Genomic DNA, 25,586 nt, shown 5'->3' with positions numbered 1-25,586 from the left:
ATCCAGGCCCTGGGTTTTGTCGGATACCGGCCGGGAGCGCCGACGGTGAAGTCCCTCTCCCCGCACGTCGTCCTTCCGCGGTAACGGCGGGGGAGGGGGGAGAAGAGCCCAAACGGCGGGGGGGGGGGGGGGGCCCGAAGGAGGCGCCTCTGTATTTTCCCAGCAGCTACGGGAAGTCGGGGAACCGGTCACTCCCACGGCGTCGGGTCGAGGAAAGAGGAGAGGCGAGGGCACCCCGCCCGGCCCACGATATCAGCTCTGACATCTTCTCCGCGCGAGCGGGAGGAGACGGACCCCGTTATCCCCGGGGCCAAAGGGCCGGTCAGAGCTGGGGCTGGCGGGGCAGTTGGGCCGTGGACTTCCCGGTCACTCGGCTGGGGGAGTCTCCCCTCCAGAGGGTCGCAACGGGCTCCCGTTTGGAGCTTGGGTTCCAGACCTCTCTGACAGAAGAAACCGAAGAGCTCGGAAAACGCCCACACCGGTTACCTCAAAGAGGTAGAAGTCACCAACGCTAACTGTTCATCTGACTAACGATGATAACGTTGGCATTTGGGAAGCGCCTACTCTGTGCCGAGCACTGTCCTGAGCGCCGGGGGGGGGGGGGGGGGGGGGGGGACACAGGGTCATCGGGTCGCCCCGCGGGAGGCTCGCAGTTAATCCCCACTTTCCGGACGACCAGAACGACCCAAGCCGACCTGGGACTCCCCTTCCGAAGGAGGGGTTTCTTCAACGGCCAAATTTCAGGCCACCGAAGGACGCAGATTTGACCCCTGCTGCGGAAACCCTCGGGGGCCCGTTACGCTTTCGAACACCTTTAACTCCTAGGCCCGGCCGAGGTCCGAGCGGGAGCCTGAACCGAAAGCCAAAGCAGCGACCGGGGACCGGCGGGTGGGCAGCGACCGAGGAACGCGGCGGAGGAAGAGACGTTCCGAACGCTACAAGAGGGATAACGGCACCGGGGGCAAGAGAAACGTGCGGCTTTCTTCACGCAGGCCGCCGACTTCCAAAACCTAAGACGGTCTGGGTAACGCTTCCCGCTGTGGAAATGTGAGAACGGCGACGCAGTGGAGATCACGAAGCCGAATTCTCACATTGCTCGCAGATACCCGCGCGGCTCGGATGAAATAAACCGCGATGAGATTCCGACGACGGGGCGCGTCGCCGAGGTTTCTCTTGTACCGCGGGGCTGGCGCCTTACTTTCGAAGGACCGGGGGGGGGATGACCAGCTGAAGGATACGCTCACCAGAAAATCGAATTTATTTCTCAGTCAAGGAAGACTGCTCAGTCTCCTGAGGCGGTACGAGGCTCCTTTCTAATCACTAATGGAAAAGAAAATAGAAAACCTCTTTGCAAGATGAACCATACTTGCTTAAGAACTTGCATATCATCTCCGCTACATTTTCACAGTTCTTCTTAGTAGGGCAGAAAATCAGGCAGGAATGATCTGGAATGACTTCGGTCGCCAATGCCACCACGTGATCGGGATCCAGCTTCTGCTGACCGGCGGAATACTGCAAAACCAAAAAACCGCACACCATACGGACCGCTGCTAGAGACTCGATGCCATCGTTGTTAAAGCCTCTCCTTGCTCAATACTGTGACTCGGAGGCTATTTTAAATTCCGGATGTCTTCTCCCTTGAACTGCAATTGCACTGGGACAAGCTTCTAGGTTCAAATTCCACTTGGCGGGGAATAAACTTTACGAGCACAAGGGGAAAAAACCCACCCTTCGGGGAACCGAGTCACTTCCGTAGCGAAGGGTAGCGGTGGACAGAAACCCCGGCAGAGACGGATCCCGGCTGAAAACCGAGAGCCAGCCGAGAGTCGGGAGCGGCTCCCGCTGGGAGCTGAGGTTTCCTCCGGGAACGGAGGCGGGAAGGTAAAGGGGAAAACCCTGCCAACATGGAACGCGACGGGGGACGGCCTTTTGCTCCCACTGCGGCCGCGGGCTACGGATTCCGCACCGGCCCCTTCAGCCACCCCAACGCTCCCGGACGGATTTCACCACAGTGGCGGATCTCCTTAAAAAACCTAAGGACGAGTATGAAAATCGATAGGCGCGGCGGGAGGGAGGGAGGGAGGCAGATGAAGCCGACCTACCGCACGAGGAGAAGGAAATCGCAACAGACTACGGCCCGCGTGTTCCCACGGCTGTTTAACAGAAACCCCTGGGTTCTCTAACGGTCGGGCAGAGTCAGTTAGGATCCAGGATTTAACAGTTGCCTCATTTAGAAATCCGAAGCCCGGCATTCCACGCATTTTTTCGTCTTTTCTCCCTACACCCTTCCTGAATCGACGTTTTCCTCGGCAAAGTCTCCCTCGCAGGGCTATCTGCGTTTTCTACAGATTCAGAATACGGCCCATCGCAAAAACGTAATCTTCCCAGAGTCCCCGACATTACCTTGTACTCCAGGAGGCGGGAGAAAGTAAAGCCCGCCTCGGCTTTGTCGTCAACTTCATAAATCGTATCGTTTATCTTAATGTACTCTTTTAATTCGACCTGCAATTAAAAAAAAAAAAAAAAACCAACAACAAACAGGCGGACGATCCGCGACGAGCCAGGTCGCTGCCTTGTCCATCAGCCAAAGTCGTCGATCACGATCGACTGGGTGAGAAATATGGCAGAGAGGCAAGGACCGCAGAGACGCCTCCCCGCTTCTGAACTTCAAAATAGCCTCAAGCGGGAAGGCTTTCTTCGGAACACTTAGATTCGAATGCACCTCATACGCGGAAAATTCACTCCAGCTCTCCACGTGGTCAGGAAATTCGGGTCGCCCGTTCTCCTCGAGATCTCCCCCTCCCCGGGCTGCTCCGCCAAGCGCCCGGTACGGCGTTCCGCATCATCGCTGGGCCCCAGAACCCGGAAGGACGCGGCGGAGTCGGCGGACACGTTCCCCGCCCGCGACGAGCTTCCGGTCCGAAGCCTACCCGCGTAGATACGTACACGCGCGTTAAGGGCGGGGTGCGCGGCAGATGCCCCGAAGCCACAGATCCAAGCGCGCGGACGGCAGGTCCTCCGTTAATACCGCCGATCGATTCATCGGTCGCCTCCACCCGAATCCCGGCTAGCGCGGACAGCTGAAGGAGGCGAGGGCCCTCCCCCCTCCTTCCTTACGCCGGGGCTCGGCGTCGACGGCCACCTCGGACCTCCGAGGGGCGGATCCGCTGCAGAAGTGACCTCGGGAGCCGAAGTCACCACGGAACCCGGCGGCGCAGACGACTGGCAAGGGAAGGCTTCGTGACGGCCGCCGCTTCGATCCACTCCACCGACGCTTAACCCCGTCACCGCACCTCAACCTCAGAGAGCTTAGGGGCGCGGACGCAAAGGCGTAAAGCACGTAGAGAGACGGCCGGTAGGGTGGGCGGACGGGTCAGGCCTCTCGGAGGAGACGGCGTTTCCGGAGGGCTCCGAAGATGGGGGGGGGGGGGGGGGGGGGTGGCGGTCTGTCGGATACGACCCGGGCCAGAGGGAAGAAAACGAGAGAGGGGCCGGCAGCGAGAGGGACGAGATCAGGGCGCGGCGAGCAGGCTGGAGTTGGAGGAGCGAAGCACCTGGGTGGCGGTGGGCCAGCGAGGTGAGTTAGGACGGGGAGAACCGGTTGACGGTCTTAAAGCCAACGGCAATCTCCGAATCGGTTCCGAACGAGAACTGCCGTTGCCGGCTTCGGCTCCGCAGGGATTCTGGTTCGGCCGCCGGCCCCGCGGTAGCGGAGCCGGGCGCCTGGAGGAGCCGTTCCGCGTCTGCCGGCGGAGCGGAGAGAGACGGAGAACGCGGCGGTGCCTTCTTTGAAATCAGATCCCGTTACCATCCGTCGCGCGGCAGGCGCGCTACCAAGCAGCGGGGTCGGACAGAGTCCGCGGTCCCACTTGGGGCTCCGAGCCTCGATCCCCGTTTCGCAGACGACGTAACCGAGGCACAGAGACGCTCGGCGGTCCCCTCACCCGGCAGCGGCGGGGCCGGGATCGGACCCCGGGTCCCTCTGACGCCGGGAGCCGGGTCCCATCAACGGGACCGCGCCGCCCCCGATCCCTCCGTGACTGCCCGCCGACAGGCGCTCCTCAGAGTAGACGTAATCTCGGCCGGGACTGTTTTCGGGGTCGACCGACGCGCGTGGCACGGCTCGGTGGCGAGAGCCCGGCCTCGGGAGTCAGCCGTCGTGGGTCCCAACCCCGGCTCCGCCGCTCGTCAGCGACCCTGGGCGAGTCGCTTCGCCGCTCTGGGCCTCGGCTGCCTCGGCCGGAAAACGGGGACGGAGGCCGCGAGCCCCACGGGGGACAGCCTGATCGCCTCGTATCGCCCCCGGTGCCCGGCCCCGTGGTAAGCGCTTCCCAAATACCGTCGTCATCACGAGATCCACGTAGTCTCTCTCTTCCCCGCTAGATCGCAAATTCTACCGCGCTCCCCCCAGCGCTTCCGGCAAGCCCAGTCCTTCTGAGAGTATTTCGAGGATCTCGGCGGCACTTTACGGTCCCTCGGACTCCAGCTGGGCCACGGACCTGGGCCCCTCCGGGCTTCAACCGGTCGGTCGGCGGTTTTTACGGAGCGCTCGCCGAACGGAGGGCCCCGCGCTGGGCGCTTGGGAAGGTGCGGGCCGGGGTCGCGTACGCCAATGCCGCCGATCGGCGGCTCGATCGTGGGAGCTCGCGGTCTTCTGGGGGTGGAATGCCGGGCCGAGGGCTTGGGAAAGCACCCCGTGAGCCCACGAGGAGGAGTCCAGGGAAGCGGGTCGGCCCGGCGGCGGGAGGACCCGGGTTGCGATCTCGGCTGCGGCGTGAGACCGTGGCCAAGTCGCTTCTCCGTCCCTCAGTCACCGCATCTCTGATCCGGGGACTCGATCCTACTCCCTGCTATTTAGACCGCGGGCCTCCCGCGGGCCGGGCGCGGTGTCCCCAACCCGACTAACCTCTACCCGCCCCCGCACGGCGAACGGTGCCTGGCACGCGGTAAGCGCTTTAACGACATTAACACAGGGGAGCTCGGAGAACGACGGGAAGGGCGACAGCGGCGAACGTATCTAAACGGGAGGTCCGGGGGCGGTCCCGCGGCCCGCACGGCTTTTAAGGACGCGTCCCGCTGAAAAGAAAACGCCGCCGCCCCCCGCGCCGCTAACCCCGAGCACGTCGGGCCCCGCGCCGCAGACGTCGAAGCGGAAGCCGCCGTCCCGCGGCCCACTTCTAACGACCCCCCAGATCTCAGCCCACTCGGACCACTCTCCATCACGCGGAGAGAACGCAAGGGCTGGGGGTGGCTGGGGGTGGGCCGCGGGGTGACGGCCTCAAACCGCAAGTTAGGGAGCCGCGGCGAGGGCCCCGTCTCCCGCGGCGCGTAGCTCCGGGGGGCCCAACTGCGAAGGGCGGACGACAGGAGCAGGAGATCCGCGTCGCGAGTGGCACGGCGCGGCGCCCGATCTAGGGACCTACCGGTCTGAAGTCGCCGGTGTAATACTCGGCTCGCAGGAACTGCTGAAGGTCTCCAACGTTGTTTAATGTCGCGCTCATTCCGATGATTTGGGTGGCTTCTGAAAAAAACAAAACGTTCGCAGAGAACCACCAAGACGTTGTGCTGTCCCGACCGGGAACCGCCCGGCGGGCGCTGGGGTCGACGTGGAGGAAAGAAAAAAACCTTTGCAGTTTTTCTCTCTTTCCAGCAAACGCCGACCCCGCCTCATCCGACAGACGCGACGATCCGAAACACGCCTACGTTCACTAGATCCGTCGGTAATCTTTCCGACCCGACTTCTCCGCGACGAAACACGGAGATCGATACCACCGTTCGGCGTGAGCTCGAAGACATTTTAGAAACGTCCGGATCGAGGACGAACGACCCGCCCACCCGGAAGGCGCCGATCCCTTTAACCGTCGTCTTTCTTAGAATGAAACGGCCACACGAGGCCCACGTTACTCACGGCTCGTATAGAGAATCTTTGCCAGGGTCATCTCCAGTAGGGCCCCACGGCTTCCTTCACCGATCATGTGCAGCTCGAGGAGGGAAAACGATTCAGAGCAAAAAATTAACATCCGGCCGACGTTCCCCGGTAGAGAGAGTCGCTCACCGAGAGAGCCAGAGCGGACGCCGTTTAATGACCCGGAGGCGGTCTCGGAAATCGACCCGTCGTGTTTGCCGAGCCTGCGCCGAGCCCCGGACCCGTGAGAGAAGGATATAACAATAAGACAGAGGCGATCCCCGCCCGCAAGCGCTTGGGGGAACACTGCGGAATCAGCACGCGGGCGCCCTGGCGCGGGGACGCGAAATCTACAGGGGAAGACGGGCAGTGAGATAACTCGCCGACGGGGAGAGGGCAAGGTGGATACGGATACGGGCCCGGTGGGCTTTAAAGCGCCCGTCCTTCTACGACCCGGCTTTTCCGGCTCCGCCCTACCCCGAGCCCACCTACTCACGGCGCTTCGTTCCCGCCCCTCCCGCCGTCGACCTCTCGCTCGCCCCCGTCCCTCTTCTCACCTGGCAGACCGTCGCCCTCCCTCCTTCCGAAGTCTCATCTCATTCGCTCTTTTAACGGTGCTGAGCGCTCTCTACGCGGTAGGCCACCCCCTCGGGGTCCCGCCGGCCGGGTTTCGGGGCCCACCCACTTCAGCCCCGGCTTGGGCGGCGGCCGGCGAACGGGAGACGGCCTGCTACGACCCGAGGCTCCCCGCCCGCCGTATTTTTAACCGAGGAGACCCTCGGGATCCGCTCCCGGGGCCAGCGCCGACGGAGGTGGGGCGTCCCGGGAGAGACGGGGGTCAGAGACGACGCGACGGCGTAAGGCCAGGACGGGGTAGGCACGATACTAAGCGCTGGGGCGGACGCAAGCTAATCCAGTTGAACACGGTCCCTGTCCCACACGGGGCTCGCGGGCCGAATCCCGTTTTACAGAGGAGGCGACCGGGGCGCAGGGAGGCGAAGCGACACGCTCGGGATCGCGGGGCACCTAGGCGGCGGAGCCGGGGATTAGAACCCAGGTCCTCGGACTCCCGGGCCGGCGCCCTATCCACCGGGCCACGCGGCTCCGCGGCCCTTCCGGAATCACTTCTCCTCCCAGCATCGCCTACGGTTAATTTTCCATCGCCTCGCTCTTTCTCTCCCCCGACTCTCGGCTGGGCTCTTCCCTGCCACCCGAGCACCTGGTTCCTCACCTCTCCACCTCCCGTACAATCTATTTACGTATTCTTATACTCCGTCACTCCCGCCTACCCGTAACTTATTTCAGGACCCATCTCTTCCGCTCGTCCGGAAGCTCCCCGGGGGCGGGCATCGTAACCGGCAGCCCCGCCGCACCCCCAGGCGCTTAAAGACGGCGCTCGGCGCAACCGGGCCGATGGATCGGCGGGATCCCGGCGGGGTTTCGAGGAAAGGGAGAGGCGCGGTCCGCCCGATCCCGGGGCCGGGGCGGGGAGGTGGGAGGGAGTTTCCGTCGGGGACGAGGGGTTCGAAGAAGGAGAGACCGGTTCGCCTGAGCGGAATAACCGAGGGCACGTTGGGGTGTGGTGGGAGAGGAGAAGAGACGAGTAGCCGGGAGCTGACGGAACGCCTTCAAGGCCGCGGGCACGACTCTGGGTGAAGAGCGGGGAATTGGAGATTTCCAAAAGAGCGGGGAGATGCGTGGAGAGCGAAGCTTTAGAAAAACGATCCGGGGCGGCGTAGCGAAGCACGGCCCGGGGAGGGGCGGGACTGGAGGCGGGGGGGCGGGGTGGTCCACCGAGAATCGCCTCACACCCCAACTCTGTCCTGACTCCTCCGCTCTTCTTCTTTACGCTCGCTTTTCGGCGCGCTCACCCGCTCCGACGGCTCCGGCTCCGACCTCCGGGCCGTTCGGACGCCCAGATCCGCCCCCCCCCCCCCCCCCCCAAGTCCCAGCCTCCTCGGACTTGTAATCCGGCACCTCCCCTAACTCTCTGGACATCTTCACCGAGAAGTCACGCCAACGTGCCCAACTCGACACGGCAAAGAGAACTCCTGGGACGCTTCCCCCCCCCGGTATCCACTCTTCTCCATTGCTTTCAAACACGTTCGTGTTTCCCCTGGCCTTAAGAAAAACCCCACAAACCCTCACTCGCACCTTCAACTCCCCCTGGTTATCACCCCGACTCCCTCCCGCCGTTCCTCTCCAAACTCCTTGAGTCGTCCACACACCCTCTGCCTCTAACGCCTCTCCTTTAAATCGCCTTGAACTCTCCCGGTCCGGCTTCTTCGCTTCACCCCGTCCGAACCGCCCTTTCAGAGGTCGTCGGTGATGGTCCTCCCGCCAGATCCGGGGGCCTCTACTCCGTCCCGATCCTCCTCAACCTCTCGGCTACCTCTGACCCCGTCGACCGCCCCCTCCTCCCGGGGAGCGCCCTCTCCCGTTTCTCTCTCTGACCGCTCATCCTCAGTCTCTTGGGCGCGAGTCCCTCACGGCCCGGTTCCCGCTCCCTCGCGGCTCTCCACCGTCTGGTCCCGCTTCGGCCATCTGTTCTCTTCGTCCCTTGTTCCCTGACTCACTGGCTTCATTCCTCGCTCTCAATCCTCCTGCCCCCATCCCCTCGCCTGCTCTATCCCCCCGGCCCGGAACCCCTCCCTCCCCCATCGGCCTCACCGGGGTCTCCCCGCCACTCCGATCCCTCCTCGCAGACTCGGCCCATCCCTTCACCCCAACCCCGGCCCCTCCGACGTATTTATTCTTTCCTTGCGCTCGGCTACGCGCACGCTCCGTTATTTCTAAGCAATTGGGAATCCTTCCACGCCGGTCGCCCCCATCAGTGCGTGAGCGGCTGGACCGGCCCGGCGGCTGTTCGCACGGAGAGGACGGGGCGGACGGTGGAGATTCCGTCGAGGGGAAACCCCCGGGGGCTTGGTATAAATTGTTGGGTTGCTGTGTTAACAGAGTTTCCTGGGGTTTTGTTTTTTTTTTTTTTTAAAGACCGAGCGGGAAGCCCTTTCGAAAATGCCAAATCAGCGGAGCGTCAACGCACCTCATCGACCACAACCAGGCCCAAGTCGCTCATTCTTCCCGTTTCAATCAGGGCGTTCACCAGGCTGTGACCTTTTTCTATGGTGGCAACAAAGACGGATCTTTTTCTCCTTCTTTTGACTGGCGGTAATCTTCCTTTGCTGCCAGCGTATTCTTCGACGAGGAAATCCAGCTCGATTCCGAAATGTAACAAGCCCCTGATCTGCAACAGAACGGTTTGCGAAAAGGCGACGTGGACGGGAGTCACTGGAATCACCCACAGCATTAAATCTACCCGCTAGCCATTCACGCTCCTCTTTGCCGAGGATATTCGGCGTTGGCCTAAAGGACGCCGATCGGATTATTTCGGTCTACTCCGGCGCCTGGCGCGCCGGGCATCTATTGAGCGTTCGCTAAGAACGGACGGGACCTGACGCCGCTCTTCTAAAACGAATTCTGAGGCTCTGCAAAATAAACGGAAACTTTTCGCCTACAAAATATCCCAGAGTCCCATTCTTTTTCCCAAAACACTCGCCGATTAAAACGCGGACTGCAGTCCAATAATAGGCTGAAGGCGCTGAAACGACACGACGCCGCTGGCGTCCTATGGATTTCTGGCCACTTGGTTGAGGGAAAGCGTGGCACGCGACGAACGCGAACGCCAACGGTGCCAAAAATTAGCCGCGGACCTTTACGCTTAATTCCCCCGCCAATTCGTATTTGACTTTTCCTCCCGCCATCTGGCCGACCGAATCCTGCCCCCAGATGAAAAGACAGAAATGAGTCTTCGCACCTTCTCTTGGACAACAGCCACATACGGAAGGATCATTAAAACATCTTTCTGCCTGCAGAGCAATTCTTGAAGCATTAAAATCTCAGCTACGAGCGTCTTCCCTCCGCTGGTCGGCAGTGAAAATATTAAATTCTTTCTCTGCTGCAGGGAGCTCAGTGTTAAACAGGCGTGCTGCCATTCTGTCGGATTTGAAACAAGAAGGTTATTCGTCTCCTGCTCCGTCTCCACTTCCGCATCGCAAAAAAAGCCAAACACGCGGCTTCCCCTCGGTGATGGCGCACGGTCGAATCAATGTCTTTTACGACAGAGGTGGAACTCGGTCCCGGTCACGTTCGCGGGTACATTTTACAATACTTTCTGAAACGGGGCTCCCTTCCTCACTAAATGGAGGGGAATTACGGGCTCAACTCTCACATTTTCCTTAACAAGAAACGTCGTCGCAGCGGCACGCTCCCACTTGAAGCGGACGCACGTTCGTGGCTCCCGCCAACGTGTTCGCGGGGCTCGTCGATCGATCTTTTACTGACAGCACCCGTGAAGCGCTTACCGCGCGTGGGCTCGGTGGAGAGAGCCTGAGCTGCGGAGTCCGGGGTCGTGGGTTCGACTCCCGGCCCTGCCGCTTGGCGGCCGGGTGACCGCGGGCGAGTCACTTCGCTTCTCTGGGCCTCAGTGACCTCATCTGGAAAAAGGGGATTAACCGGGAGCCTCCACGCGGGACACCCGTATCTACCCCAGTGCTTGGAACGGCGCTCGGCGCGTAGTCAGCGCTTCACGAATACCGACGGCTGTTCTGATTACGTGCCCGGCGCTACGCGCTACGGGGCAGGTAGAAGTTAATCAGGTCCGGGGCTCAGAGCCTCGACCTCCATTTTACGGGGGAGGGAACCGAGGCACGGCCGTGAAGCGACTCACCCGAAGTCGCACAGCGGGTGAGGATCAGAAGCCGGGTCCGTCCGGACTCCCGGGCCGGGGCTCTTCCCGCTAGGCCACACCGCCCCTCCGCGCCTCCGCCCGCGCCCGCGACCGGCCGACCGTCCGTCCGCGGGCACGTGGCTGCGCGGCCCGGGTCCTCGGCGTCTGCGGGGCGCCTGCGCGGTGCTGTCCCCGCGCCCGCTCGCCCGTTAGCGAAGCGGCGTGGCTCGGCGGAGGGAGCCCGGGCTCGGGAGTCGGGGGGCACGGGTTCGAATGCCGGCTCCGCCACCCGTCGGCTGGGTGACCGGGGGCGAGTCGCTTCGCTCCTCTGGGCCTCGGTCACCTCGTCTGGGGATGAAGACCGTGAGCCCCACGGGGGACAACCCGATGGCCCTGTACCTCCCCCGGCGCTCAGAACGGCGCTCGGCCTGACAAATCCCGACGTCGTCATTGTTACCACCCTATTTACTTTGTTAACGAGATGCACGTCACCCGGATTCTATTTATCTGTCTTATCGAGATGCTCTTCCCCTCCATTCTATCTACCGCCGTTGTCCTCGTCCGTCCGTCTCCCCCCCCCCGGCTAGACCGTGAGCCCGTCAGGGGGCGGGGACCGTATCTGGTGCCGATCTGTCCATCCCAAGCGCTCAGTACGGTGCCCTGCCCGCAGCGAGCGCTCAACAGATGCTGCCGACCGAACGGACGGACGGTTATCGTTAATTAAAGTGCTTACTCGAACACCGTGCTGGGGCGGGCGCAGGTCAACCGGGTGGGACGCGGTCCCCGTCCCGCCCGGGGCCCACGGTCTCGGGCGGGAGGGGGGAGACGGGGATCGAGTCCCCACTTGGGAAACCGAGGCCCGGGGGGGGGGGGGGGGTCAGGCGTCTCGCCCGAGGTCACCCGGCAAGCGACCGGCAGAGCCGGGATTAGAACGCGGGTCCCTCGACCGCCCCCAGGCGCGGGGGCTTTCCCAAAGCGAATAATGGACCGGCCCGCCCGTCAACTATCTTGTAGCTCAAACCATCCCACCCGAACCCAAGACGCGCTTTCCTCCGGAGAGCTACGGGCAGAAAGGGACGGGGCTCCGCGAGGGGGGCGGGGGGGTCCCTCGTCTGGCCGACCCTTCACTAGACGCGCTCGCTTCAAGCGAGCGCCTCCTCTATTTCGCAAACCCCCGACACACAACTCGCCCGGCGACTTTACCGTTCGTAACGGTGGCGTCGGGACTCGCGGAGCGCTTACCGCGCGCGGGGCCCCGTTCTGAGCGCTGGGGGAGACACAGGGCCATCGGGTTGTCCCGCACGGGGCCGGCGGCTAGTCCCCATTTTACAGACGAGGTGACTGAGGCCCCGGGAAGTTTACCTGGCACCGCCCGCCCGAGGCAGCGATCGTGAGCGGCCGCCTCGAGCCGTCAGTCGACGGCGTCCATCGAGCGCTTGCTCCGCGCGGGGCGCCGCTCTGCACGGGCGCCCGGGAGGGCGCGGCGGAGTCCGTCGACACTCCCTGCCCACGGACGTGAAAAATCAGTGACAGCCCGGCAGCAAAATAACGGCCCGCTGAGGGTGGGGTAGATATCGAGCGGTTCGGCCGCGGAACTCACAGATGTACAGAGACGGGGCGCAGCCCAGCGGGCGGAGGGCCGAGCGCGGGGCCTGGGAGTCCAAAGGTCCCGGGTTCTAATCCCGGCTCCGCCACGCGGTCGGCCGGGGGACCCGGGGCGAGTCGCTCGGCGCCTCGGTTCCCTCGCCCGGAAAACCGAGGCTAGGACCGCGGGCCTCACGTGGCCCGCGCCCGACCCTATCCGCTTGGAGCGAGGAGCGGCGTGGCTCGGCGGAAGGACCCGGGAGTCGGGGGTCGGGGGTTCTAATCCCGGCTCCGCCGCTGAGTGACGGCGGGGCGGGTGGCTTTGCCGTTGCCTCGGCGACCTCATCCGTCAAACGGGGACGAAGACCGTGAGCCCCACGCGGGCCGACCCGATGACCCCGTATCCTCCCCGGCGCTCAGAAGGGTGCCTGGCACGCGGCGGGCGCTTAACAGATACCCTCGTCGTCGTCGTCATTCTTCTTCAGCGAAATACGCAGGAAGAAACGGTGCCAAAATAACCAGTGCTCAGTTTCGTCTTTTTTAAAACAGAGACCCGCCCCTTCGGTCGCTCTTTCACGTCAGCGGTAGCACTGCCGACCTCCCACCGATGGCGAATGCGGACGGGCGACGGGGGAGAACGGGCGGATACAGAAAGAACGAGGGAGGGAGGCTTCGGGCAGCGGAAGGCTTCCCGGGCGGGCGTAACGTCCGTTACGTCGCTGTGCCGTACCCCCCCCCCCCCAAGTGCTCGGTACGGCGCTCCGCGCACGGTGGGCGCTCGGTAAATGCGACCGGTTGATCGACCTAACCTCAGGAGGGTCCCGAAGACGGACGCGGGGCCACGCGAGAGGGAGGACGCGAGCGGGACGAGTTCAACTCCAGTCGAGTAGTTGTTTTAGAGGAACGGCGCGTGCGGGTCGGGCTGCGGTGGGGGCACGCGTATTTATCTTTCTGCTTTTCAACGGCCGCCCCTCTAAACCGCGAGCTCCTTGCGGGCGGGGGACGTTTCTGCCAACTCTGGCGCGCCGTACGCTCCCGGGCGCTCGGGGCAGGGCTCCGCCCAGAGTGGCCGCTCCTCAAACGCCACAGATCGCCCGACGGAGCCGGGGCAGGGAGAAAGGCCGAGCGGGCGGCTCGGAGCGGACGGCGGGAGGTCTCGTCCGGAGGCGGAGGCGGGCGGGCGTCCCCCGCGGGTCCGCGGGGAGCGGGAAGGACACCTTCTGTGGGACAATAACCCGGGCAGCAGAGCGCAGTGAGGGCCGGGGAAGGGCGAGGCCGGGGGCGGGGGGGGGGCAGCGAGGAGGCCGAGGCGGTAGAAACGGGGTCCGGCGGGGGCTGGGACCAATCTGGGCGGAGAGGGGCGGGACGGCGCGAAGAGAAAGCGCGGGGGACTCGGCGAGAGGAGCGAGGCGGGGGCCGGACGAGAGCGAGGAGCCGAGGACGGGGCCCAGGCCACCGCAGGTCGGAGACGCAGGGGCGAGCGCTCGGTAAACGCCACCGGAGGGACGCGACGGCGCCGTCGACGGCGAGCAGAGAGTCGGGCGGAGGAGAGGGCGGGGGTGGAAGCGACCAGTCCTCCCCCCCCCCCCCCCCCCCCCACGGTTCGGGAAACGGCCAGGTCGGGGAGCGGCGAGCCGCCTCGGGGGCCGAAACGCGCGCGCCACCGAGACGGCTCCCGGACGGCTAACGTCGCCCCGGGGAACCTCCCGTCGCCGGCCAACCCCGGGCTCCCGACTTGCCCCGACCTCGAAAGAGGCCGTCCAACGCGTACTCCGGGACTCTCGAAACGAGGTCCGCGGATACGTCCTTTTAAAAGACCGAGGGACGACGACCGCCCCCGCCCCCCCGCCCCCGCGGAGGCCGCTCCTTAGAAAGATAACGGAATTACCGTATAACTTTTTAATCCCTCTGAACCGGGCCAAGAGCTCTCGAACTCTGCCGGGCAACGAATAGAAAGGACCGATGTCGTCGGAGGGAGACTCCGCCGCTTCCCTGGCCGCGGCGAGCTGCTCCGACAGGATCGCGTCCTTGAGCCGCCTAGTCCTCGAGACCGGCGGCGGCGGCGGCGCCTTGGCGTTGAGGGCCATGGTTCTTTTCAGACGATCCCCGAGGCTGCTCCTCCTCCGATCAAACCCGGCGATCTCGGGGGACGCGTCGCCGGCCTCCCGGAGCCCCCTCGGGTCGCCCGAGGCTCCGTCGCCCGGAGGGGTCCGAGGACGACCCTCTTCGCCGGCGGCCCCCGTCTCTTCGGGGTCGGCCGGATCTGACACCCGGGAGCACGGCGCGTCGTACAGAACATCGGCGTCGGGCCCGCCGGCCGCGTCCCCTTGCCTCGTCGGGGTCCCGGAGGGATCGCCGGCCCGACCGGCTTCTGGAAGGGCGAGGCCGCCCCGCCCGAAGCGGTCCCCGTGGGCGACGTCTTCGGGACGCCGCGTGCGTCTCCGCTCCGGGTCGTCGACTTGGGCCGAGGAGGAGGGATCGCGCGACCCGTGATCGCCCAGCGCGTCCCCTCCGCCGTCGCCGCGCTGGAGGGGGAATATCGACAGGGATCGGTAACGGCGCCGACCGCGAGGCGGCCGAGGCGGGGACCCTCGGCGGGCACCGGGGCCGGGTCTCCCGTCGCCCTTCATTCAACCGGGTCACACCCCTTCCCTTCTTTTGAACGGCGGGACGGATTCCGGCTCATCGAGTCGGACGCGGTCCGCGTCCCGGGCGGGGCCGACGGCCCCGACCCCCATTCCGCCGGCGAGGGACGCGGCCGAGGTCACCCGCGGCGGACCGGCGGCGGAGTCGGGATGGAGAATAACGACGACGACGAGGGCGGCGTCGGTCGGGCGCCCGCCGCGCGCAGAGCTCCGTTCCGAGCGCCGGGGGAGATACGGGGTCCTCGGGTCGTCCCACGGGAGGCTCACGGCGAATCCCCGTTTTCCAGGTGAGGTCGCTGAGGCCCAGAGAGGCGAAGTAGCAATAATAATAACAACAATGTGGGTATCTGTTAAGCGCTTGCTGTGTGCCGAGCACCGTTCTAAGCGCTGGGGTAGACACGGGGGAATCAGGTCGTCCCACGTGGGGCTTCACGGTCTTGATCCCCATTTTACAGATGGGGGGAACTGAGGCACGGAGAGGTTAAGTGACTCGCCCACAGTCACACAGCCGACAAGCGGCAGAGCTGGGATTCGAACTCGTGAGCCCTGACTCCGACGCCCGTGCTCTTTCCGCTGAGCCCCGCCGCTTCTCCAAGTGAGTCGCCCGCGGTCGCGCGGCTGACGAGCGGCAGAGCCGGGAGTCGAACCCGCGACCTCTGACTCCGAAGGCCGGGCTCCTTCCGCCGAGCCCCGCCGCTCCTCTGGATTAGAACCCGGGTCCCCGGACTCCCAGGCCCGGGGCCCTTTCCGCCGAGCCCCGCCGCTCCTCGAATCAGACAGATCGGACTACCTGGGGATCGTTTCAGCTAAACGTAGCAGAACGAGATCAGACCGCGAGCCCGTCGCCGGGCGGGGACCGTCTCCGTCTGCCGCCCAACTGCACGTGCCAAGCGCTCAGCACGCGGTAGGCGCCCAATAAATACGACTGACCGGAAAGGGGGTGAAGAGGCCGACGTGGGATCCGGAGTCCCGGCCATCCCGGCCGCACGCCGGGGCGGTTCCTCGCCGCGTGGTCGTGTCTGACGGGGGCGCTTTTTTTTTTTTTTTTTTTTAAAATGAGATCCGTTGAGCGCTTACTACGTCTCCGGCGCCGTTCCGGGCTCCAGTCCACCGGGCGGGACCGGGTCCGCCCGCTACGGGGTTCGAGGCAAGAGAAGAGCCCCGAACCCCCGCGTTACAGACGAGACGGGGCGCTGGGAAGTTCATCCGTTCGTTCGACGGCACTCATCGAGCGCTCGCTGCGTGCGGAGCGCCCGGCCGGGCGCTCGGAACGGACGAACGGGTAACGGGTAGAGACGGCCCCCGCCCTCCGACGGGCGCACGGTCTAGTCGGGGGGAGACGGACAGACGGGAACGCTGGCAAGAGATGGCATCCGGGGGGATGAACGCCTCATTAAGACGACGGCGGATCGAGGCGACGGACAGCCGGCGAACAAAATGAAAGCGACTCGGCCGAGGTCGCACGGCCGGAATCGGAATCCAGGGCCATCTTCGCCGCGCCGACGCTCGAGGAGCTCGGCGTCTTCTACGGCGTCCGCGGGGGCACCTCCCACGAGCCGGGCACCGGAGAAGCGGCACGGGACGGGGGCCTGGGGTCGGAGGTCGCGGGTTCCGATCCCGGCTCCGGCACGCGGTCACCGCTCAGCAGATACCGCCGTTATCGTTAACAGACGCCACTCTTCGTATTCCGGGCCATGGAGCCGGGCGCCGCCCGCGTCCCACGGGCGGCTCCCGGCTTCAACGCCCGTTTTGCGAACGAGGTTAACTGAGGCACGGGGCCGCACAGAGACAAGGGGCGGCGCTGGGATTCGCGCCCGGGCCCTCTGACTCTCCGGAGGCCGCGGCGGGATCCGGGGGGGGCCCCGGGGGAGGCCCGGGTCGTCTTCCAGAGGGCGGGGCCGGGGCGTCCGAGGTCGCGGGTGCCGATCCTCCGGGCCTCGGCTCCCCCGTCCGGAAAGCGGGGGTGAAAAGCGGGAGCCCCACGTGCGCCGCCCCCATCCGGAGAAGCGGCGTGGCTCGGCGGAAGGAGCCCGGGCCGGCAAGTCCGAGGTCGCGGGTTCGAAACCCGGCTCCGCCCCTTGGCAGCTGGGTGACCAGTCCCTTCGCTTCTCCGGGCCTCGGTGGCCTCATCTGGAAAATGGGGATGGAGCCCGGGGGGCCTCCCGTGGGGCCACCTGACTCCCCTGGGTCTCCCCCGGCGCTTAGAACGGTGCTCGGCACGTAGTAGGCGCTTAACAAATGCCAACATTACTACCTTGCGCCCACCCCAGCGCTTAGCACACAGCGAGCGCTTAACGCGTACCGTCGTCGTCGTCATCATTATTATTATTATTAATCCCGGCTCTGCCACGTGACTGCGGGCAAGTGACTTCACTTGTCCGGGCCTCGGTGGCCTCATCTGGAAAATGGGGATGGAGACCGGCAGCCCCGCGGGGGGGGGGGGGGGGGGGGGGAGCAGTGCTCGGCACATTGCGAGCGCCCGATCCCATCGCTGTTTTCGTTATCCCGCCTCTGCCGCTGGTCTGCCGCGTGACCTTGGCCGAGTCGCTTCCCTCCTCCGGGCCTCCGGCCTGGAAAACGGGCGTTCGTTCGTTCGTTCGCTCGTAGCTACCGAGCGCCGACGGTGTGCGCGGAGCACCGCGCTAAGCGCTTGGAACGGACGGAGGGTGGAAAGGGTGAGCGGCCCGGGGCCCCCAGCGCTTAGAGCGGGGCCTGGCACGGGGCTGAGCGCAGGGTTGTCAGGGTTACCTCGGGGGGCTCCAGGCGGGCCGCCGGTCCCTTCTTCTCCTCCTCCTCTTCATCGTCGCGGAGCGGGGCGAGGCCGGGGCGGCGCCTCTTGCGGGCGGACATCCCCCTCCGGAGGGAGGCAGGGGGACGGGGCGGGGAACCCGGGCCCGCCGGCGCCCGCCGTTCACCGCCGGGAATCGCCCGGGGCCGGGCCGGAGAAGCGCGCAGGCGCACGGAGGACCCGGGGAGGGGGGAGGGGGCGGGGCCGGAGAGGCGCGCAGGCGCGCGGAGGACCCGGGGAGGAGGGAGGGGGCGGGGCCGGAGAGGCGCGCAGGCGCGCGGAGGACCCGGGGAGGAGGGAGGGGGCGGGGCCGGAGAGGCGCGCAGGCGCACGGAGGACCCGGGGAGAGGGAGGGAGCGGGGCCTGGAGGCGCGCAGGCGCACGGAGGACCCGGGGAGAGGGAGGGGGCGGGGCCGGGGAGGCGCGCAGGCGCGCGGAGGTCCAGAGGAGCGGGAGGGGGCGGGGCCGGAGAGGCGCGCAGGCGTACAGAGCGCCCAGAGGAGGGGAGGGGGAGCGGACGGGAGCGGGGGGGGGCGCGCCTAAGAGGCGCGCAGGTGCACGGAGCGCCCAGGGGAGGGTAGCGAGATGGGGGGCGGGGCCGGGGAGGCGCGCAGGCGCACGGAGAGGGAGTGGACGGGGAGGGGGCCGAAGAAGCGCGCAGGCGCACGGAGGCCCAGGGAGGCAGGAGGGGGCGGGGCCGGAGAGGCGCGCAGGCGCACGGAGGCCCAGAGAGGCAGGAGGGGGGCGGGGCCGGGGAGGCGCGCAGGCGCACGGAGGCCCCGGGGAAGGGGCGGGCAGGACCCCAAGATGGCGGTCGCGGCCGTCGCCGCCGCCTCCTCCTCCTCCTCCATCTCCTCCATCTCCTCCCGCCTGCTGCTGGGCGCCGTCGAGGGGAAGCTGACGGCTCTCGCATCGACCGCCGCCTCTGCAGGTAAAGCGGCGTCACCCGGACCCCGCGCCACCGCTCCTTCATCCATCAAGTAATAATGATAATGTCGGTATGGGGTAAGCGCTCGCCGGGTGCAGAGCGCTGTTCTGAGCGCCGGGGGGGGATACAGGGCCAGCGGGTCGTCCCGCGGGAGGCTCCCAGTCGATCCCCATTTTACAGATGAGGTGACCGAGGCCCAGAGAAGTGAAGTGACTCGCCCCAGCTGACGAGTGGCAGAGCCGGGATTCGAACCCGTGACCCCCGACTCCCAGGCCCGTCGCCACTGAGCCACGTGCTGCCGTTGGCTGAGCGCTGACTCGGCGCGGAGCGCTGTCCCAAGCGCCGGGGCAGATGCGAGGTGCCCAGGTTGTCCCACGGGGGGCTCACGGTCTCCATCCCCTCTTCGCAGTCGGCGGGGGGGGGGGGGCGGCCGAGGAGCGAAATGACCGGCCCAAGGTCACACAGCCGGCGGAGGCGGGATTAGAACCCACGACCTCCGACTCCCCAGCCCGGGCTCCCGCCGCCGAGCCACGCTGCTCGCCCGTTCATTCGATCGTCTAGATGGAGCGCTTGCTGGGTGCAGAGCACTGGGCCAAGCGCTTGGGTCGGACACCTCGGCCACCCACGGAGACCATCCCGACCCCCAGACGCGTGCACGGTCCAGAAGGGGGGAGCCGGAGCAAAACAGACAGGCCTCCGGGGCATCCGTTATGAATCCATTGATTCGGTAGTATCCGCCGAGCGCTGGACCGAGCGCTCGGAATGGACAGATCGATGACGGAGACGGTCCCTGCCCTCCGGCGGGCGCCCGGTCCGATCGGGGGAGCCGGCCGGACGGGGACAAGGGCAGTAAATAGAGTCGGGGGGAGAACATCGCATTGAAACAATAGCAAATAACTAGAATCGAGGCGACGTACAGCTCATGAACGAAATAAATGGGGCGATGAAGATATGTACAGTTGAGCGGCCGAGGACGGGACGGGAGGGGGGGAGCGGCGGAGGGAAGTAATAAATGGATGGGATCGCAGACACGTACACGCGGAGAAGCAGCGTGGCTCAGTGGAAGGGGCCCGGGCTGGGGAGGCAGAGGTCGCGGGTTCCAATCCCACCTCCGCCGCTTTGCCAGCCGCGTGACTTTGGGCAGGGCACTTCTCTGGGCCTCGGTCCCCTCATCTGGAAAATGGGGATGCAGAGCGCGAGCCCCACGTAGGGCAACCTGATCGCCTCGTATCCCCCGGCGCTCCGCCCGCCACGACGACGGCGTTCGTTAGGCGCCGGCCGCGGGCAAAGCGCCGTTCCAGGCGCCGGGGAGGATGCGGGGGTCATCGGGTTGTCCCGCCCGGGGCTCGCGGTCTTGATCCCCGTTTCACGGTCGAGGCGCAGAGAAGTGAAGCGACTGGGCCGGAGTCGCACGGCTGACGGGTGACTTGAACCCACGACCGCCGGGCCCCCCCGGCCGGGGCCCCCGCCACCGAGCCGCGCTGCTCGCCGGAGAGGTGCCGTCTATCGATCGGACCGTGAGCGCGTCGCCGGGCGGGGACGGTCCCCCTCCGTCGCCGAATTGTACAGCCCCGGCGCCTGGTGCGGCGCTCTGCGCGTAGGGAGCGCCCGGGTCGGTGCTGTCGAATGAATCGTCGATAGGATAAACGGGACGGTAAAAACGGACGGAGAGACACCAGGGGAGCGGGAAGAGCAGAGGGAGGGGAAGGGAGGGCTCGACGTGGGGAGGCCTCCCGGAGGAGGTGAGCTCTCGGGAGGGAGGTGGTTTGGCGGAGGGGAGGAGGGAGGGCGTGCGTCCCCAGGCCGCGGAAGAGAAACCGGAGTCGTCCAGGCCGACAGACCTTGTCGTTTCCGTGCAGGGTCGGGGCCGCGGAGAAGAGCTTATTCGCGGGGGAGAGGAGAGGCCGCCGCCGACGACCTGGTAAGACGGCCGTCCCCTTGCCAGTCGTTTCCCCGGTTCTCCGGTGGACGCCCGGCCCGGGGTCGGAAGGTCCCGGGTTCCGCCCCCGCGCCCCCCCGTCGGCTGGGCGACCTCGGGGAAGTCGCCTCTCGGTGGGTCCCACGTGGGGCTCGCGGTCTTCACCCCCCGTTTTACAGATGAGGCAACTGAGGCCCGGAGAGGTCAAGCGACCTGCCCAGCCCCACCCGGCCGACGGGTGGCGGAGCCGGGGTTAGGGCCCACGACCTCCGACTCCCGAGCCCGCGCTCCTTCCGCTAAGCCGCGCCGCCTGCCCTGCCGGGGAATTTCTGGCGGCACGTAAAGTCGCTCTCGGTTCCGTTTGCCGCCGTCCAGGCCGCTCACGGGGACGCGAGTGCCCCAGAATCTCCCGCACGCTTGCAGGTCTCGTCCGCGCAAAGGCAGCGATGCCCGTTTTTTTGTGGCCCCGTGGGAAGAGAGAGAGAGGGCCAAGGGAGGAAAAGTAGACCTTACCTTCCGCAGGCCGGGCACTTGCGTCGTTTTTGCGGTCCTTTCCCCTCCGCGTCGCTTTTGTGCCGCGCTCTTACCCGTCCTCCTCGTGCCCGGCAGCGCGTCCCGCGACGTAGACGGCGGGGAGAACCCAGGCGGGTTCCCGTTTTTATGGGAGAACGTCTCCGAGACCTCGGCGTCTCCGGCAGCCGCTGTCGCCGTGACCGCGGCGTATCGAGTGTGTGGTTCCCAGAAGCAGACGGGAAACAAGCGCAGCGAATAGTTCCACGGCGTCTAAGGCGGCCGAGAGGCCGGGGGGAGTTAGGATGGAGCGGAGGCCCCCGGATCTGGCGAGGGGGAAATCGGCCGTGGGGCGAAGGGGGCGGAAGCCGCATCGCGGGGCGGGCCGTCGTAATTCTTGAGCCCTCGCTACGCGCAGAGCGCCGCACCGAGCCCTCGGAGGAGTACGGCGTAACCGACGTTCCCCGCCCGCGGCAAGCTCAGGGGCTAGAGGGAGGGGGGCGTGGATGTAAATAAATAAAATTGCCGACGCGTACGGAAATGCCGTGGGGCTGGGAGGGGGGACGGACGAAGGGAGCGAGGCGAGGCGGCGCGGGAGGGAGTGGGAAAAGAGGAAAGGAGGGCTTGGAGGAGACGGCCTTTACGGGTAGGGAGGGTGATTTTCTGTCGGACGCGACGAGGGATGTAAAAAACCGCAAGCGAGGCAGCGTCGGCGCGAACCACCTGAGGGAGAGAATCTTGCGGGAGAGTCGTATTTCTCATTTGGACCTTGGCACGCGTAGGCGCGACCGGTTTGGGGCTTGAATCGCACGCCGGCGATCAGCGCGGTATAGCCTCGGTAGGCCGTTAAGGGGGAGCGGTGTGTCGCCGGGCTTCGCGTCCACCCACGCGGACGCCTTCCGGGATTGAACGTGAGAGATTTCGTGATCAGATCGCCTCTCTTCTTACCGCCAGCCGTCGCGGATGGAAAATCCCTACAGAGAACCTCTTAAGAAATGTATCCTGTGCGGGGTGCACGTAGACTACAAGAACGTTCAGGTGAGGGATTTTATTCCCGTCGCGTCTGTTCGGCAGCCCCTCGTTAGCGGGCCGGGGGTCGGGGGGGGTCAGAGCGGGGCCGGCGCGGCCCATAATTCCACACCGGCACCGGTTCTCTTCCGCTGCCCCGTCTTCCCCTTCCCGCTCATTACGTTTTAAAGTCAGCCGTTGCGTTTTCCGTGACGCCTTTGCGCGGCGCCCGTATTTTCCCAGAGCGATGCCCCCCTCAGTTTCAGCGTCCCTTTGAAGGAGGGGGAGGCCGAAATGATCGGCCAGATGAGGAGTGGGGGTGGGGGGGGGGGGGAGGTGACCTGCCTTAAAGGTGGCCCGCTGGCCAAGCCGGGGCTCCTGGGTCCGTGCTCCCGCCACCCGACCCCGTCTCGCTGTGCGTAGTTCGATCGCGGCGGCGAGCTGACGCTCGCAGCCTGTCAGGGTGTTCCGATGTCTTCTGTTCGGTGCGGGTGAATGGGAGTCGAAAAGACCGGTACCTGGCGTCAGAATAAACGCCCGAGGTTGTGAATCTTAATGCTCTAATATATCCGCGTATTCTCGAGCGCCGTACTCGATTGCGTCCGTTTACCTATTTTGTTTTTATTTTGCAACTCAAAACAGCTGCTGTCTCAGTTTATTTCCCCGTTCACTGGATGCGTTTACGGCAGGCATATAACAGGTATTTACGTTTAAATATTCTCAACTGCAAAATTCGAGCATTTTATACCGTTGAAAACTGCCGCTTTATTAAAAATAAAAAAAAGGGGGGGGGGGCGGGGAGGGATCTCTCCCGTGAGGCGGTATGTTCCCGTAGAGCTCCGAGTTCAGGAGAATTCGTGTCGCGGAATCCCATGTCCACCTTCACCGCTGTTCCGTCTGACCGACCGAGACGACCCCTGCCCGTTGACGGGCTCGTAGTCTTGCTTGGAGGAGTACGGTATAACGCTGACCGGACGCATTGCCCGCCCACGCCGAGCTTGCCGTCTCCGGTCTCATCCTCGAGATGCCCGCCCAGTTAATAGCTGGGTTCCGTTTCTGTAATCGCGGTATTTGTAGGCCTTTAGTAAAACGAGAACGATAGCATTGCCCCTCCGCTACCGGGAGCGGGACTGATAGGTGATGATCACCCCCTCCCCGCGGCGCTGACGCGAGGGACCCCCGCGACACGGGGTTCTCGGTCTTAAATCCGGCCCCACGGTCATCACCGTAGGACCACCCGGACCCCGGTTGCCCTCCACCGGCTCCTCGTCCCCTACAGCTCTTCTCTTTTTGAAATGCAGGTCTGAGAGTATTCCCGCTCAGAACTCTCTGCGCATCTGGTCACTGCCACCCCCGAAGCCCAGAGGGGAAGGGGTCACCGGGGCCTAGCCTCCTCTACCGCATCCCCGGGAACGGCCGCCCCTCCCTCTCCCACGGCGTCTCGGGTCCGCTCCTCCGGTCCACGGGCAGACGCCGAGATCCGGGATCTCGGCGGCGTTCTGCCGGCTCTTTAACGTGGCAAAGGGAACAGAATTGTAGTTTAAGAGCACCTTCCCCTAGAGCTGGTATTTTTCCCGCCGTGCCCCCTCCGCGCCGAGACACCCCCTGCTTTCCTCTGCGTCCCCTGCGCCCGTTCCCCCCGCCCGCCGGCGGAGCGTCCCGGGTTCCGGGCTCTCCGAGTTGTTTGGGAGCGGGGTTTCTCTGGCCTCTGTTGCCCTCGGGGACTCGCTCCTCCGAAATCCCGGCCGCCGGGCCTCCGGGATGTGCTCTCGCCCGGCGTCGTTTCCGGGCCTTCCCTGGGGCCTGCTGTCCCGGGCGCGTGCCTGCCCCCTCTCACCTCTGGGGCGGTCTCCCCCCGAGTAGCGCCACGTCCTCCCCGGTCTTCCCCTCGGATCGGAGTTCCAAATCCTGCCGGATCTGCGACGTTAATTCCACGCCCCTCAGTCGGGGCCCGTCTAAGCGTCCCTCCCCTCCCCATCCCCACGCAGGGTCCTCCACGCCCTCCCGTCAACTCCGCCGTAACGTCGCCACTGTCTCCCCCCCCCCCCCCCCCGGGTGGTCCCGGCCCGCTCGGGAGCCAGAGGGGCCTCGGGCCAGATTCGCGGCTCACGGCGGACGCTCTCGTTAGAGCCTCCCGCCGGACCCACGTTCGTCGGTCCGTTCCCCGGTTCGATCGTATCTGTCGAGCGCTTCCCGAGCGCTCGGACGGTACCGGCTCGGCACCGGGCGGACGATCCCCGCCCGGCGGCGGGCTCGCGGTCTAGAAGGCGGAGGCGGGCGACAGAACGAGCGGACGGGCGTCCCGCCAGCGTGATCCGGAACGTGCCTTCCTTCGCCGTGAAGGAACGGTCATTCCCGTACCCCGAGAGACACCCCCCCCCCCCGGCCTCGGAGCCGCCCCCCCGAGGCCCCTCCCCTCGGTCCCCGGGTCATCGGAGAGCCCCGTGCGGCGAGCAGGTTCCTCTCGTGATTCTGGGGTGCGGAGAACAGGTGCCCGTTCCGTGGCTCGTCTCAGGAGTGGCCGAGATGGCCGGGAGTATTAAGACCTTCCTGTTTTCCATTGTACAGGTCTCTGTGGGAGGAAACAGAAAGAGCTGGCGAAGGCTATCAAGAGGGCTCACATAATGGGTAAGAGTAAACGAGCTGGTGAAAACCCCGTCCGTGTTCTATCCCGCGTCGCCCCGCCGATTTTGAAAGAAGTTCTTCTTTTGCAGGATTCATGTCCGTTACTTACAAGGACCCCACCTTTCTGAAAGATCCCAAAATTTGTAACATCAAGTATCGGGAATAAACGTCTTCAGGCTTCCCTCTTAATAAACGTGTTGCCCGGCGGCTTTCGAGATGTGGTTTCTCGTGACTCCCGTGACCCGCCGAGTAACGAGAAGCGGCAGCGAATGGGTCGAGCCCTGGTATTTACTAACGGCGTCGATCCCACGCCGGGCGGATACCGGGTAACCAGATCGGACGCGGCCCGCGCCCCCGATGGGGCTCGCGGTCTTTGACCGGCGGAGGGAGGCCGCCGAGGACCGAAGCCACCTGCCCAAGTCGCACGGCAGGCGGGTACCGAGACGAGAGGCCGGGTCCTTCAAATCCCCGGGCCCGTGCTCTAGCCGTCGGGCCGGGCGGCTTCTCCGGGTGCTCACTGCGTGCCGAGCGCCGTCCCGAGCGGTCGGAAGAGTACGGTTGAGTAGACGTGATCCCCGCCCTCGAAGAACTTACATTCTAGCGGGATAGACGCGGAAAGATAAACCGCAGGTGGGGAAGCCAGCCGGATGTAAGGGAACACGCGCGGGCGCCGTGGCCCGGGGCGGGGAGGGAGGGCCTAGGGTATGGATTTGGCGGCAGCGGTGATACGGAAGGGAGAGAAGATGAGAGATCGGTGGAAACAGACCGCGAAGAGGAGCCGCGACGTCGTGGGGCCCCGGGGGGGGGGGGGGACGGGGGGACGGTGGTCCGTCGGATGGATGGAGGGAGGGAGGGTGCGAGCCGGCGGTCGGCGGCGAGAGAGATGGGAAGGAGACACGGGGAGTAGGTGGGCATCGGCGACCCGGAGCCGACGGACCGGGTGGGG

General features: G+C 65.6%; 2 protein-coding genes and 1 long non-coding RNA gene across 11 annotated transcripts in view; 2 read left to right on the top strand and 1 right to left on the bottom strand.

Moving 5' to 3' along the window:
• Positions 1-17,764, bottom strand: part of HELQ (helicase, POLQ like) — a 54,069-nt gene extending 36,305 nt beyond the window's left edge. The window contains exons 1-8 of one of the 9 annotated variants that reach the window (XM_029073205.2): positions 17,612-17,764; positions 14,107-14,743; positions 9,723-9,901; positions 8,952-9,152; positions 5,909-5,981; positions 5,424-5,521; positions 2,404-2,505; positions 1,367-1,512 (exon numbers count right to left, since the gene is read on the bottom strand). In XM_029073205.2, the coding sequence (XP_028929038.1) occupies positions 1,367-1,512; positions 2,404-2,505; positions 5,424-5,521; positions 5,909-5,981; positions 8,952-9,152; positions 9,723-9,901; positions 14,107-14,743; positions 17,612-17,713 (1,538 nt within the window). In that variant the 5' untranslated portion in view covers positions 17,714-17,764. Of the gene's footprint in view, positions 1-1,366; positions 1,513-2,403; positions 2,506-5,423; positions 5,522-5,908; positions 5,982-8,951; positions 9,153-9,722; positions 9,902-14,106; positions 14,935-17,611 lie in introns of those variants that run through there. The other 8 variants (XM_029073208.1, XM_029073206.2, XM_039913374.1 and 5 more) reach the window with 8 other exon arrangements.
• On the top strand, positions 5,981-9,427 carry LOC114814615. The gene is made up of 2 exons (XR_003762386.2): positions 5,981-6,540; positions 8,900-9,427. It is a non-coding gene; the product is annotated as an uncharacterized LOC114814615 (long non-coding RNA).
• Positions 17,765-18,422: 658 nt separating the features above from the next.
• MRPS18C (mitochondrial ribosomal protein S18C) lies at positions 18,423-24,855 on the top strand. The gene is made up of 6 exons (XM_029073212.2): positions 18,423-18,582; positions 20,439-20,500; positions 21,962-22,045; positions 22,658-22,715; positions 24,584-24,643; positions 24,730-24,855. The coding sequence occupies exons 1-6, from the start codon at positions 18,459-18,461 to the stop codon at positions 24,804-24,806; spliced, it is 465 nt and encodes a 154-aa protein (XP_028929045.1). The 5' UTR covers positions 18,423-18,458; the 3' UTR covers positions 24,807-24,855.
• The last annotated feature ends 731 nt before the right edge of the window (positions 24,856-25,586 follow it).

Source organism: Ornithorhynchus anatinus, chromosome 10, assembly GCF_004115215.2.
Source record: "Ornithorhynchus anatinus isolate Pmale09 chromosome 10, mOrnAna1.pri.v4, whole genome shotgun sequence".
NCBI lineage: Eukaryota > Metazoa > Chordata > Mammalia > Monotremata > Ornithorhynchidae > Ornithorhynchus > Ornithorhynchus anatinus.
Note: the sequence above shows the minus strand (reverse complement) of the source record. Positions and strands in the feature narration are given on the sequence as shown.

What these genes read in the sequence shown, in the direction of transcription:
- MRPS18C (XM_029073212.2), top strand. Translation starts at nt 18,459, where the DNA reads ATGGCGGTCGCGGCCGTCGCCGCCGCCTCCTCCTCCTCCTCCATCTCC. An exon ending in ATCGACCGCCGCCTCTGCAG is followed by an intron (nt 18,583 to 20,438) that starts GTAAAGCGGCGT and finishes GTTTCCGTGCAG; the next exon opens with GGTCGGGGCCGCGGAGAAGA. An exon ending in AGGCCGCCGCCGACGACCTG is followed by an intron (nt 20,501 to 21,961) that starts GTAAGACGGCCG and finishes TCTTACCGCCAG; the next exon opens with CCGTCGCGGATGGAAAATCC.